At 45.8% G+C, this 17,939-nt stretch overlaps 1 protein-coding gene across 10 annotated transcripts in view; it reads left to right on the top strand.

Moving 5' to 3' along the window:
- Window positions 1–17,939, top strand: part of LOC139061236 (uncharacterized) — a 170,778-nt gene that overhangs the window by 133,135 nt on the left and 19,704 nt on the right. The window contains exon 4 of one of the 10 annotated variants that reach the window (XM_070540923.1): window positions 1,697–3,634. The exons of the other annotated variants lie outside the window; for them this stretch is intronic. Coding sequence (XP_070397024.1) covers window positions 1,697–1,758 — 62 coding nt within the window. The 3' untranslated portion in view covers window positions 1,759–3,634. Of the gene's footprint in view, window positions 1–1,696; window positions 3,635–17,939 lie in introns of those variants that run through there. 10 annotated transcript variants of the gene reach the window in all.

The raw sequence follows: 17,939 nt of genomic DNA, 5'->3' as shown, positions 1-17,939 counted from the left end.
CACACTTGGCCCTTGCGCCATTAAACACTACATATCATCATCATCATCGTCTGTTCTTTGATATTGGTGCACTAGCCTTTGAATTGCTTTGCCACTTTCTGCTTTAGTTTTGGTAGGGTCCATTAGAGCCTTAAGAATATGCCATGTTTTAGCCATGCTAAGTGTCCCATTCAGCGAGGTGCTGAACTGTTGCCACCCTAGCCTGGCTAGGTGTGTTGCGTACTCTTCTGCTTGGAGTGTTACCGCAGCTATTTTCATCTGTAACTTCTTATTAAATTTCTGCCTTTGCCACCTTCTGGTGAGACCGCATCTTGCCTCCCATAGCTGGAGTAGCCGCTTGTCTACCTCGGGTGTTTCTTCGGTTCGATCTACCTCCTTGGTATACATTTCCTGTATTTGTTTAAGTTGTTTGCACCACTCCCCTATTGAGATGATGTTGCCCTCCAGCTGCCAGCAGTGGTGTCTAAAAGGCATCTCAATCTGTGAGGCGAGCTGTGCCGATCTTCCTCCTGACATTTTCTGCTACGTTGCTTATTCTTACAATGTGATGGTCACTGCCAAGGTTTTCTAGCAGGTTCTCCCATTCCACTTGCTTTGCTCCTTTGACGAAGGTTAGGTCAGGACACGTGTCTAGGCTAACGCTGTTGCCCTGTCTCGTTGGTTGATTCTCATCCGTAAAGAGCTCACATCTGATGCTCTCTGCAGCTACAGATATTTCTCCCCTTCTTTTCGGCTTTGGGGTAGCCCCAGCTCGGACTCATAGCGTTGAACTCTCCCACTATAATTAGGGCGTTCTGCCCGGCCAGCTTGCTCGCCCTGGCGAAGAGCTTAATGAAATCTGCTTTCTTCTGCCTTGGGGGGCTGTATAGGTTTACTATGAAGGTGCTCCTGGCTTTCCTTTTCTTCTTAGGTATAACCTCTGTTATTACATGTTCAATCTGTGTATCCTCAATCTCGTCATGGGATATGGCTATAATTTTGTTGCTAACGAGGGTTGCGGTTCGTCCGCTCTCTTGGCACTTGTACCTTCGCAACATGGGTGTGCAATTAGTTTCTTGAAGCATAATTATATCTGGTGGTGTGCCTTTAGTATAAATGAATTGCTGCAGGAGTCCCTGCTTGGCCTGAAACCCCTGCAGTTCCATTGCCATACATTTAATTGGTTTTGTCCTGCCATGTTGCGGAGTTACTAGCATTTGTCCCTTGGGCTTCTGATCCAAATCTTATTTCGTTATATAGCCCATCTCTGGCATCGTTAATGGTTTTCTCGGTGTTTTGACTCTTCACGTAATTATGGAAGCTCTGATCTTGCAGTGCTACCTTCTGCTGTATTTGTTGAACATGGTTCTGCATAGCTGCCATGAAATTGCGCATTTCATCTTTGAAGCTCTGCTCTTCTGATTGTTGCTGTTGTGCAGGCTGCTCAGCCGGCGGCGGCGGCGACCTGACGGGCGAACACCCTGCCTGCCTTTGCCTTTGCATCTCCCTTATTAGGTCGTCAATTCTTTTCTTAAGCTGGCGTGTCTTATCAAGACATGAGCTCTAGCTCATGCTTTAGCGCCTTGTTTTCCTCTCTGATTCTATCGTAGTTTGCCTGCATGTTGTTTTGTTTGTGGGTGTTTTGCCCCGAGTGCAGCGCTAGCGATTTGGGAGGGCCTGCTCCCCAGCTCACCTTGACTCCGCTGCTCTTCTGCAGTTGCTGCTGCTGCCCCTGCCGCTGGCCTGGGCTGCCAGTCTGCTTCGCCAAGGGAAGGATAGGATTCGTCCCTGATGGCGCCTCGATTCTGGCTCCTGCTCCGGTTGCAGCTTCGGCTCCGTGATTTGTGTCCGCTGCCACCGCCGCTCTCGCCCTTGTCCAAGTCTTCCTCCCCGAGCTTCATAAACAGTGCCCCGAACCAACATGGCCTCCGTGCTCGGCTTCGGCTCCGACTGCGCTGCTGGCCTTTATGAGTCGGTCTCCCCCGCAGCTCCTCGGCCGTCTTGAGGCACTGCTTACAGTCCCGGGTGCCTGTCACGTGGTCGCCCCCGCAGATCAGGCACTTGGGACTGCACTGGTGCTGCTCGATTGGATTTTGTTCGCCGCACTGCTTGCAAGCCTTGGCTCGGGAGTCGGGCAGACATCTGACCGATGACCTTGCTGGCAGCAGATATAGCATACTTGTCTTGTTGGACGATGTTGGTAGCACCACATTTCGCCGCCATAGTAGAGAACTTGTTTGGAAGTGATGGGGCCGTCGAAGGTTACGACCGTGGTACTTGATTTTCCCAGCATGCGGGCTGCAACGATCTTGACTCTCTGCGTCCTGATTCGCAGATTTGCTTTGAGCTCCTCCGTTGTGGTCTCTGGGTCCACCCCATTGATAACGCCTCGCTGCGTGCCTTCCAGCGCCGCAACGTGAGCGTTGACTTAGTAGGTGCGGTCCCTGAACGTCAGCCGGGTGATCTGCCGTAGGACCTGGGCCGCTTCTTCGCTATCGGTGCTAATAATTATGATGTTGGATCCGTTTCGTAGTCTTATAATCATGTTTTCTGCCTTGCATCTCGAGCTTGTGGCCGCGACGACCGCCCGAGCGACTTGGTGTGTTTGTAGATTTCTAACGATGAGCCCGTTCGGCCGAAACACAATTTTCAAGTCGTCTTTCGGAAGTGGAGGTAGTCTTCGCCACAACGCTTCTCCTCGCTGCTTTGGCGCAGCTGGCGCACCAGCTGCAATCCTTGCCTCATCTATGGAATTGCCGTTTCCTAGCGTCGCTGTTTCCGCCATATGGTCACTTTTTCCGATATCTCGTCGCTTTTTTTGCTTTCTAGACATAGCGATTTCCCAGTCCTGGCTTTCTTTTTCCGTCTGTAATCTTGTGAACGGGGTGCTGCCTCTGTGGTCTTGGTTGCGTGCCTCGGGCCTGCCTCGGTCTTGCACTTCGTCGGGCTCGGCGGCTTCAATAAAGTCTTCTTCCATGATTTCTTGGGCTTCTGTCGAATTTCTGGCTGGTCCTCTAGCTAAGGGTTGGTCTACGATCGGGTTGGTAGGTCAGGACATTGTTCCGGGCTACGTACTCCTCGGGCCGAGGCCGGGGATGCCGCGGAGCCCCGTACTCGCGTTAGGCTTAGCTGGGCGGCCGACCGCGCGGAAACTTCAAATACCGATAAAATCCAAAATATTAGATCCACCGGCTTAAAAGTGGTATCCTCGTGGTCCTCTTCGGTTTCAACGTCGATTCCCACGAAAATTTCGGTGGTCTGATGGGGTTTGAAGGGTCGAAAAGCTCGAAATTTGCGGAGCCCATGCAACACACGTCTGCTCGCCTCGGCTTCTTCTTCTCAACACTTTTACTTGGGACCAATTAAGGAAAGACCACGGGGCATCAGGCAGCCAGTCTAAAAATTACTTATCGGCCAGAGCGGAAGAAAAGGCGAGGCGCGCTGGCAGAAGGGGGAGACACCGGGAGAGTTCCAGGAAGCGACGCCAGGAGAAGGTCGGCCACCGGACCGGGAGTTGAAGACGGGCCGTCGGGTTCCAGACCCGAGCCACCAGGACTTCACCCAACCGGGGCCTCCTGCCAACCCGTTCCTGTGCGTCGCCAACCTACCCGAGCGTGCCGCCAGCTGCTCAAGACTGGCGAGCTTCTGTGCCCGCAGGTAGGACAAGAGCAGTCGGGCTATGAGTCCGAGCTCTACGCCCAGCTGCCCGGCCAAAACACCGCTGCTGTTTACTCGTGCCGCCAAGCCTTACCTCTCCAAGCCAAAGCTGGCGCGCTCCACTCGCCCAGTCAACCATCCTATACCCCGACCTTTGGTGAGACCGGCGCAACTCCTTTCATCAACTTGTCGCCGCGTCTCCGCGTCGAGACTGCTATGTGTCCCTGCCGTCGTGGCAAGCCCGGACACGCGCACTAGTTAACGTCATACTAGCCCCAAGTGTGTTTCTTACTGCTGTGATGTCTGTTTGAGTGTCTATTTTATGCTTGCTATTTCCTTCTATTTATTTTAAGCCTGTTTCTAGTTTAATTAAAAGTTTGTGTGTGTTTTCAAAACCAACAGCTTTGTCCTCAATTGGGTTCCCGGAGGCTCCACCTAAAAGAACCATCAGAACCTTTGAGTGCAAGAACCTTGCATCACAAATTGTTATGTGATGTGTGTGGTACGCGACATGGTGCGGTAATCGGGACGGGCAGAAGCAGACGACAAGGAGTGCGCGTGCTGACACGAATTCTGTGCTGGAGGAAAACGCCGCCGCCGAAGAGCATCCGGCACGTGAACGCGCTGCACAAGAAAAGAAAACAAGAGTAAAATGCCAATCAATTTGAAAAGACCGTGGGGCGTCAGGCAGCCAATCGGAAAATGACTAATCGGCCAGAGCGGAAGAAAAGGCGAGGCGCGCTGGCAGGAGGGGAAGACGCCAGGAGAGTTTCAGGAAGCGACGCCAGGAGAAGGTCGGCCAACGGACCGGGAGTTGAAGACGGGCCGTCGCGTTCCGGACTCGAGCCAGCAGGACTTCACCCGACCACCGCACCATGCCACGCACCACACATCACAAGGTTACACAGACATGTAGCGCTACCTACATTTTACACTGTAAAATGTAGGTACACAGCTGGCAATGCCCAGCTGTCGAAATTTGAGATAGCATGGACCCTATAATGTATTTAAAAATCGAGCAAAAATTCTAAGGAATCCAAACAGTGTAAGACATGTAGCTCTTGAAATACCCTATAGCTTGGGTTTAAATTGGAAAGTTGTGAAGTCAAGAAATAATTAGGTGGTTAATGGGTCTAGAATTCTAACCTGAGCAAAATGAACTTTAATTAAGCTGTCATGTTAGCAAGAAACATTACAACCAGAATTTTAATTGTAAGAGCAATGTTCCAATGTGTCTACTCCAATTGGAGATGTACAACCAATTCGGTGCATACAAGCATTCTAATTAGGAGACCAAGTGGAAATCACTGTTCCAATGGGTCTCCAATTGGAATGTGTGCAACCATCTGGACTAACAAACATTCCAACTGGGATACGAAATGGAAAATGGTGAACCAATTGGAATGACCAACTGGAACGCTGAAGTCCAATAGCTTTTTTCCAATTCAAGTGCAGCACTCCAATTTGCTTCCAATTAATTCCATTTTGGTCCAATTGATATGAACTTCTGTGACCAGTTGGAGCAATTCACTTTGACGGGGGAAGCCCTCTCCCTGCGATCTCCAATTATCCCTGTCCTGCGCAGGGGTAATTATACACGCAGATTATAAACGTAACATACATTATTGTCACGTGGTAGTGACTGTTAAGAAGGCAGCAAAACTGTGATTAACGAAACGAGCGTTTTATAGGGCGAACTTGTGCCCTCAAAAACAGGCTACACTCAAAGAACAACGGTAGCGGCGAACACACTCGGCGATTGTCAAAAATCTGATCAGCGGGTCAAGCGCGTTGGCCTTTATCCAGTAGTCATCAAATGTTCCAGACTAATCGTTGGGACCCGCGTGTCTTCCACAAAGTTCTTCACCATTCGCGTCACACGATGCAATCGGATAACACAAGGTTCGGCAACAACACACAGTGGATAGAAGCATCGATAACTTTCCAGAAACTTCGGATACATGCAGGCGCGTCCCGCGCTGCGCGATAACATTTGTTAGGGGCCAAACGTGGTTGCCCGATAAGGATAAATACACGTGTCAATATATATATATGGCGTAAACTGCTGACACGCACGTGGTAGGAGCGAAATGCCGTACTAAAACGCTGCTGCCACGCACGGAAGTGACGTCACAGTTATGATGACGTTGTTTAAACAAGTATGGCGTCTACCGGTTTATAGTTTTGCGCGCGCTGCTGGAGCTGCTTCAGCTTTTCAGCTTAGCTAAAACAGAATTTTACGGTGTTGTGTGATAGAATGTTGTTCTAGTTAGTTGCGCTGGAAGAACGGGATGGTGTTCGAGCTTGCGATCTCGAGCCACACTTGGGCGCAACGCTGGAGCAGCTCGTTTCTTTATGCCTTGGAGCGCGTTTATGGTTGGTAGTGTGGTCTTGTGCAGCTCCTGTTACGTTTTTCAGTGCTGTTGCTCTTGTTTGTTGAATTTACTGATGTGAATGGAGCATATGTGGGCTCTCAGTTTGGCAGAACTTTTTGCTCTTATGGTAAAAAACGTTTAAACTAGTTCCAAATGCTTGTTGCTGCAGTTGCCGCTTAGTGTTGTGCATCGATCGCGAAAAAAAAAAAGTTTCATCCTTCGTAGGATTGCTGTTGCAGATATTGCCTAAGTAAGTGGGCTGTTGCAATTTTTATATGGCACTCGATGTCGCGTTTACCTGTACTGTTTCTTGTCTTGCATGTTCATACTGTTCCTTTGTTTATCGGATTTTGGCGGCTAGCGAATCGCGACTTGCTTGAGCACCTGCTCGCCACAGTTCTAAAGGAACATGTTGAGCAACCCCAATGTAAACTATGAAGACAAATATTGCAGAACGTGGCCCAGCCGCTCATAGTTCTACTTTGGCGCAATTTTGTTCTAAAGCTTGGCTGTCTTGAAGACCAAGAAATTTTCTTAAATTTCTTCCAGCTAGTTTGCTAAGCTGCTATTTAGTATTGCTTCTTGTGATGGCGCTATGCGAGGTACCAGGTTTGCGCAAATGTTCCTCGCAACTTGTTTACAAACATGATGTAGGTTCATTGCAGCAACCTGCATTAGGTTATAGATGTGAGATGCACGCTAATATGACCGGTGTGGGTTTGCGGGTCCCTGCATGCCACTCTCAAGCAAATGCCAAGTTTCTATTGTATGAATCTTCCTTGACTTCGCAGGGCTTGTTTGGTTAATCCCTTCATCTGTGCAATAGAATGCTCATTAGTCATGAGCCTTACCCTGATCCTCTTGTCCAACAAAAAAAAATCATTTAGGCATTGCATTAGGGAATATATCTGAGTGCCAATGTGACAATTTTTGCCTCTGTAACCTTTTTTTTCTCCCATCTTATCAGTGAAGGCCTTGTTCGAACAGAGTGCCATGCAGTGACAGAAATTCTCATCACAGTAAGAAAATCTTTGAAGGAGATTTTTGAGTCTGACTAGGACTTCGTCTTGGGCAAATTGGTGAAGTCTGCTGCACATTGTTTTTGTGTGCGAAAATCTATTTACAGAGGAAGGACACATGAAAGTGCGAACTACTAACTGATTTAATGATTCAAAGGATGAAACATAGTGTACAAATTTTGTGCACAGGCAAGAGGTGAATGTTGTGACAGTGCTAGTTTGTCTTTTAATGCTACAAATAGCCATTAAACAAGTGCACCTCTGGGGAATTAAGGCAATTGAAGTGCTACTAACATGTGCACTCTCTGATAAAATATACCTTCGTGAGCTCATGCGATGTTTTGTTGCTACTCCTGCACAGGATCATAATGTGCGAAAGCACGGCTCATATGAGCAGGCCTTGCAATGTGTGCTGCACCATCCGGTTTATTTAAATTGTTTGAATGCTCCCTCAAATAGTCATTCAGGCATTGGGCCGTTTGGTCCACGTAGAACTTGCCACAGCTGAGAGATATCTTATGACCAACCCACAGCACAATGCTCAATATGGTTGGCGTGATTTTTCATACACCCTAGTCTTTTGGTACGAGAACATAATTGGGCTAATTTGACTGGTGTATAAAGGAACAAATGGGACATTTATCTAGCAGGCATGTTCTTGAAGCTGTGGGTAAATTTGTGCACATATTTGTACATGAGGTGTACAATTTGTACACCTCAGGCCTAGTGGCGTCTGTTCCGCTTACATCTGATTAGCAAGTCCTTGTCGAGCTGCTCTTCAGCTTTCGGGAAATGGATTCGGCCATGGCACGCATGACCTAATTCCCCCACCTGTTCGCTAGTTGCGCTTCTGCTGTGACGGGTGTTGCAACGCTCGCCACCAAGGTGCTCTGTCAGGAGCATATACTAGATTGACAAGTAACCTTATTTCCGCATTTCTTGTCAGCAATTTGGGCACACTTAGCTAAAGCTTTCATGTTTAGTGCACTAGTGAGTAGTTACTCTAAGCACCTTTATGACAAGTTGACTGTCTTTGCTATGCGCTTAGCTGAAAACCTTCTATGTTTTTAAAGCTGATTCTGAACAGTATCCACAATTGCCGACCAAGTCACTTCCTTTGGCCTCCTCGGATGTTCTTATCTTCCAAGCTGAATTAGCCTTTATCGAGCTGAGCCATAATTGTTTGACCAGATGATGAAAATAGGTAATGAACTCGGATAAACCATAGGGTAAATTAAATATGCATTTTTGGAATTTATAAATAGTATGGATGAGGGAAATGAAAGTGGACGAAAAGATAGTTTGCTGTAGGTAGGAGCTGAATCCACACCACCTTCATTAGGCATGTAGTGCCTTACCAATTCAGCTACTGTGGCACTCACCCTCCCATCCCCTTGGCATAAGCCACTACCACTCACAGCCACAGCAGCAGACGTCTTAACTGCAGGCATCATAAAATACATCAGCAGGCAACTGTTCAAGGGCTCTGACTTCGGCTGCCCCTTGATGCCCTAAGACAGGGTATGATGGTTTATTGGCCATTTGCCCAATTGGGGCAAGTGGCCTGTTGATGTGATTTGATCAAATGAACAGGCATTTGAAATCCCACTTACTCAATTGGTTGTACATGCCGTTACCAAATCTGTTCTTTGAAAGGTGAAGCGTTCCTCACTAGGACACACCATCGGACATAAGAAGAACAGATATCACTAGATATGACTTCGTGCCATATGTGCTCAGAATTAGCCACAAATTGAAAAACTTGACTAGTAGATATGGTGCCCCAATGGTTTCTCCCGCACCGAAGTGATTAGCCCAATTGTGTCTTTGTAACACGAGTACTGAGAGACAAGGATGTACAAAGAACCATGCCAAGCACTTTGTGTGTTGTGCTGTGGGGGTTATCAGCGCAATACCTCTCTGCTGTGGCAAGTCCTATGCAGGTCAGAGGGACTAGTGTCTAAAGGGACACTAAAGGCAATTATTAAGTCAAGCTAAAGTAATAGATTAGTGCTCGAGAACGTCGAAGGCGTCACTGTTATTGCGAACAGAGCTTCAGTAATTGATGAACGGAAGTAACTGCAATACACAATTAGAGGCTGCCCCAGCACATTAAAGTACCAGCCCGATGATGAAGGCACTCCTCATTAAAGTTCTGTCACTAGGACTTATCTACTAGTAATAAAAAGATTGCTGCATTGCATTATAAGATGAAAGAAACTCCTATTCGTCCAGTTCTATTTGATATTTAGAAAAAAGAACCCATTGAGGTTACCCTTGAAAGCATCGCCCACGCTTACATATTTTAGTAGTTTCGTTATCACATAGTGCTGAGCTGGATTTTCTGGCTCGCAAAACTCGCACAAACTGCAAGTTACAGAGAATTCAATGTTTATGTGATGTTGCGGGATTCCCAAACAGTCCGTGCTACTTGATCAAGAGCAGTTGCAGCGGCGAGTCCAACGTTCTGTCTTGGCTCGGTTGCTACATGGCCGGGCTTACGCATTTTGCACAGAAAACTGTAGCACCGTCTGTAGGGTACTGTTTTACTCACCAGTGGAAGTGAAGGGCAGTGATGGCACAACGTCGCCACTCTGTCCTCAGGAGCAGGCAAATTGAATTGCTCTCTAGGTATGCGAACCCTTCAGATGCAATTTTCTCGTAAACTATCTCTTCTTGGCATGGACGAAGCACTGTGAGGTTTATGGAATGCTACTTTAATAGGCAACATCTACTTAGTATTTGCCTTTAGTGTCCCATTAAATGGCCATAATAGGAAGCACTCAAACAATTAAAATAAATTTCATGGTGTGCATCTTGGCACGCTTTGCAAGGCCTACTAATGTGAACTGTGCTTTTTGCGTGTTATGATCTTGGGCAGTGCATGAGTTCATGGAGGCATATGTTATTAAAACAATCCTGCATGTGTTAGTTAATATAATTCATTTTAATTGCATGTGACCTTAGAAGCAGGCTAGTAGCCAATAAACTGTTGTATGCTACCCCAAGGCATTTAGGCGGTCAAAGTTAGGGCCGTCGACCATTTGCCTGCTCCTAAGACCGATTAATGGCAAATCAGTTCTGTGGAAGCCCGCAAAATCAAGGAGGGTTCACGAAAAGGAAAATTCTCATCCACCTGACTTTAGCACAATGTCCTGGGTTCCATCCCAGGACCTGGAGAAAATTTTTTTTCAGCTATGAAACTTTTTTTTTTCGAAGAAATCCCTTATGAGTTTTTAAAAAACTGCTTTGGGCTGAGAAACCTATGAAGCCATCATTGTTTTAACATACATCACATGACATAGCCATAGGTACGTACGACTGTATAACACATAATCACTTATAACTTGACAATCCATGCTTCTCTTTCATATGCTCGTCCAGTACACATGTAGAACGCAACAGTCTGCATGTTGTAAGCTGACTTCAAATGGCCGGAGTAGAAATCATGCTGTCAGTGTCACACAATCATAGTCACTGACGTCTTTTTGCTTTTGTTACACACATAGTTCATTTTACACAAACATGTTGGTCCGCCTAGCAACACTTCACGTTAATCATAACAATGTTGGGTTACCAGCAAAATGTTACCATAACATTGGTTCCCATAATGCATGGGAGTCGCTCCATTTTGATTTCCGACTTGTGTAGTTGTTTAACCCTTTTGCTGGAATTCAAATTAACAAGTCCTCATTGTTAATTACATGAATGCAATAATGACTTGCAGGCTAAGGCAATGTTTTCAGACTTGCGACGGAAGCACTGTGAGCAGAGGTGTATGTACAAAGAAGTTGTGCGAAGGCTAGGTTTGGTCATCCTGGTCACCAATTTATGGGAGGCAGCATGAAGAGGTAACTAGGCTTATTCAAGCCAGCCAGCCATGGTGTCGCGGGATCTTGGGAGCAGCCGTTCAGGTCGCGTGCACTAGCATGTTCTATTCTTGCTCTGCCTGTGCATGAGCCCATCTTCTTTGCCTATGTTGGAAGTGATAGCCACGCGGCTACAGAGCCCATCCTAGTGCGAAGTGCAATTGAAATAAAGTCCAATGGTAAAGCCCCCAGGTAAAGTGTGCAGACGGTGTCGTCATTGGTAGTGTCGGGTTCTCGCAATCTGAGAGATATACACCAGGCAACACCGGCAGCATAGGGTGTGAGTGAAGCGCAGCCACATATGATACCAAAGTGAGAAATCGCAACCTGCCACAGGCACTCGTAGATGCACGGGCCTGTAGAAGTCGGAGCTCCAAAAGTAGACCATCTGGCAGCTTGGGACTTGCTTGGAGATAGCGCAAGTGTTGGTCACTCATGTTGTTGACTTAGAAGTGATTCTCGAGCTGAAGAAACCAGATGGCAAAGTTGCTCCTGCAAAATTTCGGTAGGCCATGCATCTGCGGAAGATGTGAGCACAACATCGGAAAGCTTGCCTGCTGCTGCTTTCAGTGGAATCTCGAATGCCGATAGCATCAGGGTTGCAGTGGTCACTCAATGCATCACGAAGGTTGTGCTTGTGGCAACGCCGCACCAGCGAGAGTGAAATTTGCACCTTGTTGAGTCGGTGGCTGAGCCTCTGAATTGGCGATGAGTGAGTTGCCCCGAGTGGAAAGCGGGCAGCTTGTGGGGACGTCTAAGGAAGAACAGCGACGAGCTGTAAAGTAGCCGAAGGCGCTTGCGTTTAGCCCAGTGTATTTCTTGGAAAGAATCGTCGAGCAGCTGCCTTTGAGCTGGGGGAGGAAGCTCATGGACCACGTAGAGGTTTGATGCTGGGGTCGGCGCATGCCGACGACCGGCACGGGTAAACGCAGGTGATGTGGGACGACCATATTCAGAATGACACGATAGATGGCGAGAGCTGTTGTGATGGAGCACCAGCTGGAGGAGAGTGAGTGCTCGAGGTGACATAGTGAGCAAGGACGGCTGCCCACGAGTCCTTGTACAAGTCGGAGCAGGGGCTGAGAGCCGGAGCCTGGAACCTTGTTAAGAAGGAAATGGTTGTTTAGCGGGATGAACCAGATGTCCAGCATGTCAATGCAGAATTCCCATGCCCCCTACAATCGCAAGACTTCTGCCAAACCGTGCGAGGCCACGTCACTACTTGCCTTGGTAAAGTCGGTGCGCTGATGCTGGCATGGCAGGGCTCAGTCGTCCTGGTCACCAAGTTGTGGGAAGGCTGGGCTCGGTCAGCTGTGTCATCACTTTGAGGGAGGCAGAGCGAAGAAGTAGCTGCCGTACCCACTGTTTGTTTAAGCCAGCCATGGTGCCACGGGATCTCGGGGCAGGCTGACACCGCGGCCGCTTTGGTCAAGTGCGCTAGCGTGATCTATTCTCGCACTACCTGCATGTGAGCTCATCTTTTTCGCCTGCGTTGGAGGTGACAGTCATGCCGCTACGAGGTACTAAACATGTTTAGTGTTTGAGCATCTCTGAATTGCATGAGCTATTAAATACACCCATCACACAAGTGCAGAGCCCTTCCGCTAATTCTATCTGGCAGGAGTCTTTTGTCCTGTAAATATTCACGTTTTCCCTGTCCATTGTACAGCTGTATCCTGCTACGTCTACTTAGTTAGATGCCGACGCCAAACTTGGAGGAAAAAGCGAAGCTAGATCCTTATTAAACGACTTCAATGTGATAGAATTTTTACAATTATCAGCATTCAAAATTAGCTCTCATTACAAACCACATTTAAATTTGCAAGAAACTCTAACTAAAAGGCACAGCTTATACTTTCTGATGAGCCTACCTTGTGCATTTTCATTCCTTAAGAATTTGTGTACTTTTCCTTATAGCTTTTATCTTCAACATTAAGTGAACAGGGTTTTTCAACTTATGGTCAAAAGACATTTACACAAGAACTAAAATTCGTGCTATCTTGTGCTGTCAGGCCAAATTTAAGCTTTTCTGTGTTGTATGTCATCTTGCTTTTGTGTTCTACTTGGCGCTTAATAGACAATTTACGCACAAACAAACCATTTGTATTACAGACTCCAACTTTATATGCAAAAAGTATTGCCATTGCAGACAGAAAACACTGAAATATAGTAATTCTGATAATTGTTTTCCGCGCAAGAAATTTGGTTGGCTTTGGGCAAGGGTCTAAAAATGTTGCATAATTTGGTTTCCTAAAGTCAGTTTTTCCGTAATACAGCTGTAGTCACAGGACATGTGTGTTCCTTAATTACAGACGTGCGCACCACATGTGCTTACACATGTGCTTAAGATACCCCGACAGACATTTTACACACAAACAAACCATTTGTATTACAGACTCTTCAACTTTAAATCCAAAAAGTACTACCATTGCAGACATAAAATACTAAAATATGGTAAAAAATTCTGGGAATTGTTTTCTGCACAAGAAATTCGGTTGACTTTGGGCAAGGGTCCAAAAATGTTGTGTAAGTCCGTTTCCTAAAGTCAGATTTTCCGTAATACAGCTGTGTTACGCGGTGAAGCATGTCAAAAATGAAAAGAGGCTGTTGTCACAGGACATGCGTGTTCCTTAATTACACATGCACGCCCCTGCTGTCTCCTGTCATACTACAAATACCGACACATGTAATAACTACTGGCAGCCATTCAAAGCTGTTTGTGTGGAGATTTAAGGCCCATGTTCTGGGGTGAAAAGTGCGGCCCTAGCTGTAAGAAAGTAACGTTTTGTTTATCAAGCCAAAGTTTATAGTGTTCATGTTTTTTAAGTGTTTAATATTTCTAGAATAATAGCTACATCCTTGCAAGGTAGTTGAAATAACAGCTCAAATTGCCCCAGCCATGTCCAAAGTAGCTCTGATGGCCTGCTAGTACAATAAATAGGTGTATTGGTGCTTTTACTGACAGGAGACGGAGGGTGCACAGACGTATCATTAAGGGGACACTAAAGCAAAACAATAAATCAGTTTAGACTAATAAAGCATTGTTTTAGAACCCTGCAGGCAGTCATTTTAAAACAATAGTTTGGTTATTAGATGTGAAAATGAAGTTCGAAGTATCAGTATTTGAAATTCACGCCAAAACCTCGACACAGCTGTGTCAGTGTGACGTCGGGGATTTCAAAGTATATTTTTGCATTTGGGCAGCGTTGGCTGAGTAAAACTTCCAGAAACTTCATATTTGGTTCCTTTAGAACACAATGTAGACAGTCTGTACCGCTATGTACTTAAGTAGGCCCTAGAAGATACCATCCAAATCCATGACGTCACAGCGACCAGGTCTGGGAACTTCAAGGAGGCGTCGCCACCCGTCTTTTGTTTTTGCACTTTTTCTGGTCTACCAAGCATCTTATACTGGTAAGAGTGGTGTTTTTGGTCTTGTAGAAAGGTAATTTACTAATGCAGAAGAAATAATTTTTCTCTTTATTGTCACTTTAAGGAACACATTATATGTCCCTGACAGTGGCCCCTTTCCACTTTTATAATATGCTTCGCCGTCGTACATTGCATATGCTTCACTGCATAACAAGCCCGTATTGTGGCGAAGCTGATTTTAGGAAACTGAATTATGCAACATTTCTGGGAACCTTACATGGCTTCATTTTGTAGAGGCTCTAGGAAAAGGCACGCTGCTCTATATTCGCAGCAAACATAATCTGCGTCATAGAAAAAGAAATGTTTGTGATGTTTATTCGCAAAATATTCATGTAAAGTCAGCCAAAATATTACCTGCCGTTTTATTGTGGCACTGCTGCCAGTAAGCCTGAATACCTGAGTGGGTCTGAGTAGTCTGGCTCTGAAAATTGCCCATTGATAATATTTGCATTCCGTTAAGATCAGTTTTTGCCTTTACTAAGATGCAAATGAAAAAATGTTACTGTGATGTAGCATTTAGCATGACTTAATACGTCCCGAAGACATGGTGGACCGATCACACTGAAGGCGCAGTTCAATCTTAAGCTGGGTCCCCACAAGAGATGAAGAACACGATGTGATGATGGTCATGTGCAGAAGATGAAGTGCCTAAGAAATGCCCACATTATAATTATTTGTGTCAATAGAAGAATTATAAGCAACCTCTAAAAATCTGACTTGTTGTGATGAAATTTAAAAAGTTGGCAGGTATGTATTATGACATTGGTGCAGAAAACATTCATTTTGTCATTAAAGAAAGTCATGTATGCATTCACTTTTTCATCTTCCCTCTTGTGCTTGGGCCTTCATTGGTCTGCATTGTGCAACAGGTAAAATGATGAGAAATATAACTAAAGACAAATAAAATCCTAGCCTTCTAACATACGCCTGCTCAGTACACTATTGACACGCTCTGGTTTATTAAGCGTGCTCACCTGTCAATTCAGGCACAGAAGCAGGTCCTGTTCTTGAGCTGAAACATACACAGCCATGCTTACATAGGAAACAACTTTCAGGAGGCCAATTATTGACACGCATTGCAGATAGTACTATGGATCAAGCATGAAGCTGACCACAATGCCCTCGAACTCTTCCCAACATACATATATTTTCTAGCATCCTGGGCCAACCTTCTGGCCATGCTTTGAAGCTGCTGTCAGGTTTCGAACCAAGCCCAATCTTTCTGGCTTTGTTGTCCTCCTCGTCGTACCATTTCCCCCCTCATTTATGTTTGTCTTATTGAGATAGATATTATGTGATGATTTTTCATTTGTGTGTAGTTTGGGCAAAATCAATTTCGAATAAAACAAGCCACCCAGCTATTTTTATGGCCTAATTTTTGCGCTCATTGATCATGGAGACCTACCTGCACGGCTGCATGTATATGGCAACTAAGTTCTTGTCAGATGTTATGTGAATATTTAATTAATAAACTTCATTTACATTTCTGCGCAGCACAGACCCATTGCGGCTGCAACTATACTGAGCTGCATGGCTGTTCGCAGCATCATTACGGAATAAAATCTGCCAGTCTTTATTTAATAAACAGTCAACATAGTGAATAACCGAATACTATTTTGTATATTCTAAATTTAAGTACTTTATGGCTTGCACTGTGTTCTTATAACTTTGGCAGGCCTAAAAATCTCAACAGACCATCTAACTATGTGGAGTGATTTTTTAGCCATTACATATTCATTGCGTTTGCCTGTTTTCCACATGGCTACCAATAATCAGTAGATATCATGTCGGTTATTTATATTTGGAATTGGTAACTTTCCAAAAACCTCATAGTACCCCCCGCCCCCTCCCCCCCCCCCAAAAAAAATCCATCGCATACATGCCATAAAAGTTTAATGCACCCATGGAAGGGGAAGTAAATCGTAAAGATTTAAGTTAGAAGCTGAGAGTAAGATGGTATTTCGACGTGAACAGCAGACTACAACAAATAAAGCAGTGGCACAAAACAAAGCGAATGAAAAAAGTATTGTTCAGCCAATAAAAACATTTCACTGTTGCTGCAAGGTGAGAAGAGGGAAGCAGCCCTGCACTCACCCCAGCAACTACAGGCTTGACCGAAGGGTCCAAGACATCTCGAACATAATGTCCACACTTGGCCAAAGAAGCGGGAACCATATCGAGACGCTTGTGTTCTGGCCACAGAAGTGGGAGCTCACAGGCCTTGTGTTAGAATTCTGTAGCCTGGTGAAGTTACAAACCGTACTCTTGTAGCGATGTGTTGGCCAGGTTTTGACTGGTTGCCCTGGTCCAGTGAAGTCTTGACTGCATGTCTTCAGCACAATCCATGGGGCAACCTTCCTATGTGGCTTTCATCCATGTTCCAGCTATTCCCTTCATTTTTGTCACCCGGGGCTTCGTGATCCGCAGTGATTAGTCCCTTACTTAATATGTACAAATAGGTCCTTTAATTTTCCTGTTTTCTTGCCTTGAATGCCCTCATACCTATTGCAAACAGAAAAGGAAGATAGCACCACTCTTCTATCATGATCGTTCACATTAGAGTTCCATTAAAGGAGCAAGATCAGGGTATCCATGGCATCTGTCTCGATTCTTTACATTTTGTGCCATAATACCCAGGACTCGTACTGTGGCTGCAGGCGTCATCTGTAAGTTTGGGAGGTGGGAGCACCTTCTGCTTGCTTCAGCTCCTGTCTGACCTTGCCCTTCAGCACAACAGTCTAAAGTTCACAAAGCCAGGATGCCCCCGGAGGTGAATGACACAACCTGTCAGCCCAGCCCTTGGAGCAGCCAATGACCTGCCTATCGATGCGAAGGACAACTGCAATGACAACTGCAAAGCTTGCAAGGCTGGGACGATAAATTTCTTCAGTGACATCCATCTTCAAGGCCTAGTCCTTGAAGTGAATGGCGCATAGAGTGCAGACTTATCTTGCCACCACAACGATGACTGCTCCATAGCTCACAAGGCTGGGATAGCAAGTCTCATCGGAAGGCTGATCGTGCAGGCCTAGCCCTTGAAACCACCAGCTGTGTGTCTGCCAATAATCTGTGCCTTCATCGTGATGGGCTCTCCAAGGTCTGCAAGGCTGGAACGCTGAGGTCATCCCATCTGAAATTTGGAAGCTTTGCCCTTCAAGCATCCAGTACCACCATGGCAGTATTAAAGATGGGAGGAACTGCAAGGATCACTAGTGTTTACTAACAATTATGTAGCATCCTTGTCTGTGCACTCACAAGTGCCCTAGGGACCTAAAAGACTGAAATATGGGACATTGAGTGGCTGAGAATTATGGGAACATTCTTGCACACTGACATCAAAGAAAAGTAATAGAATACTTACATCTATGTCACAAATAGTTGTTAAGTTCAACTTAGTTTGCTTTCAACGAGAGTGACGTAGAGGCTTGTGAATACTTTGAATTGGACATCTGTTGCAGTAAAGTGAAGCTCGAGGTCCGATTGACCAAATTAGACAAAAAAGCGCGTTACACATCCGCCAAGCCAACAGGGATTTTAATAAGCAGGCCATAGAGCTGGGTTTGTTCACATGACTAGAGGATGCCCATTGATAAAGCTAAGTAACTCGG

The sequence above is a fragment of the Dermacentor albipictus genome, chromosome 6, assembly GCF_038994185.2.
Source record: "Dermacentor albipictus isolate Rhodes 1998 colony chromosome 6, USDA_Dalb.pri_finalv2, whole genome shotgun sequence".
NCBI classification, from domain to species: Eukaryota; Metazoa; Arthropoda; class Arachnida; order Ixodida; family Ixodidae; genus Dermacentor; species Dermacentor albipictus.
Note: the sequence above shows the minus strand (reverse complement) of the source record. Positions and strands in the feature narration are given on the sequence as shown.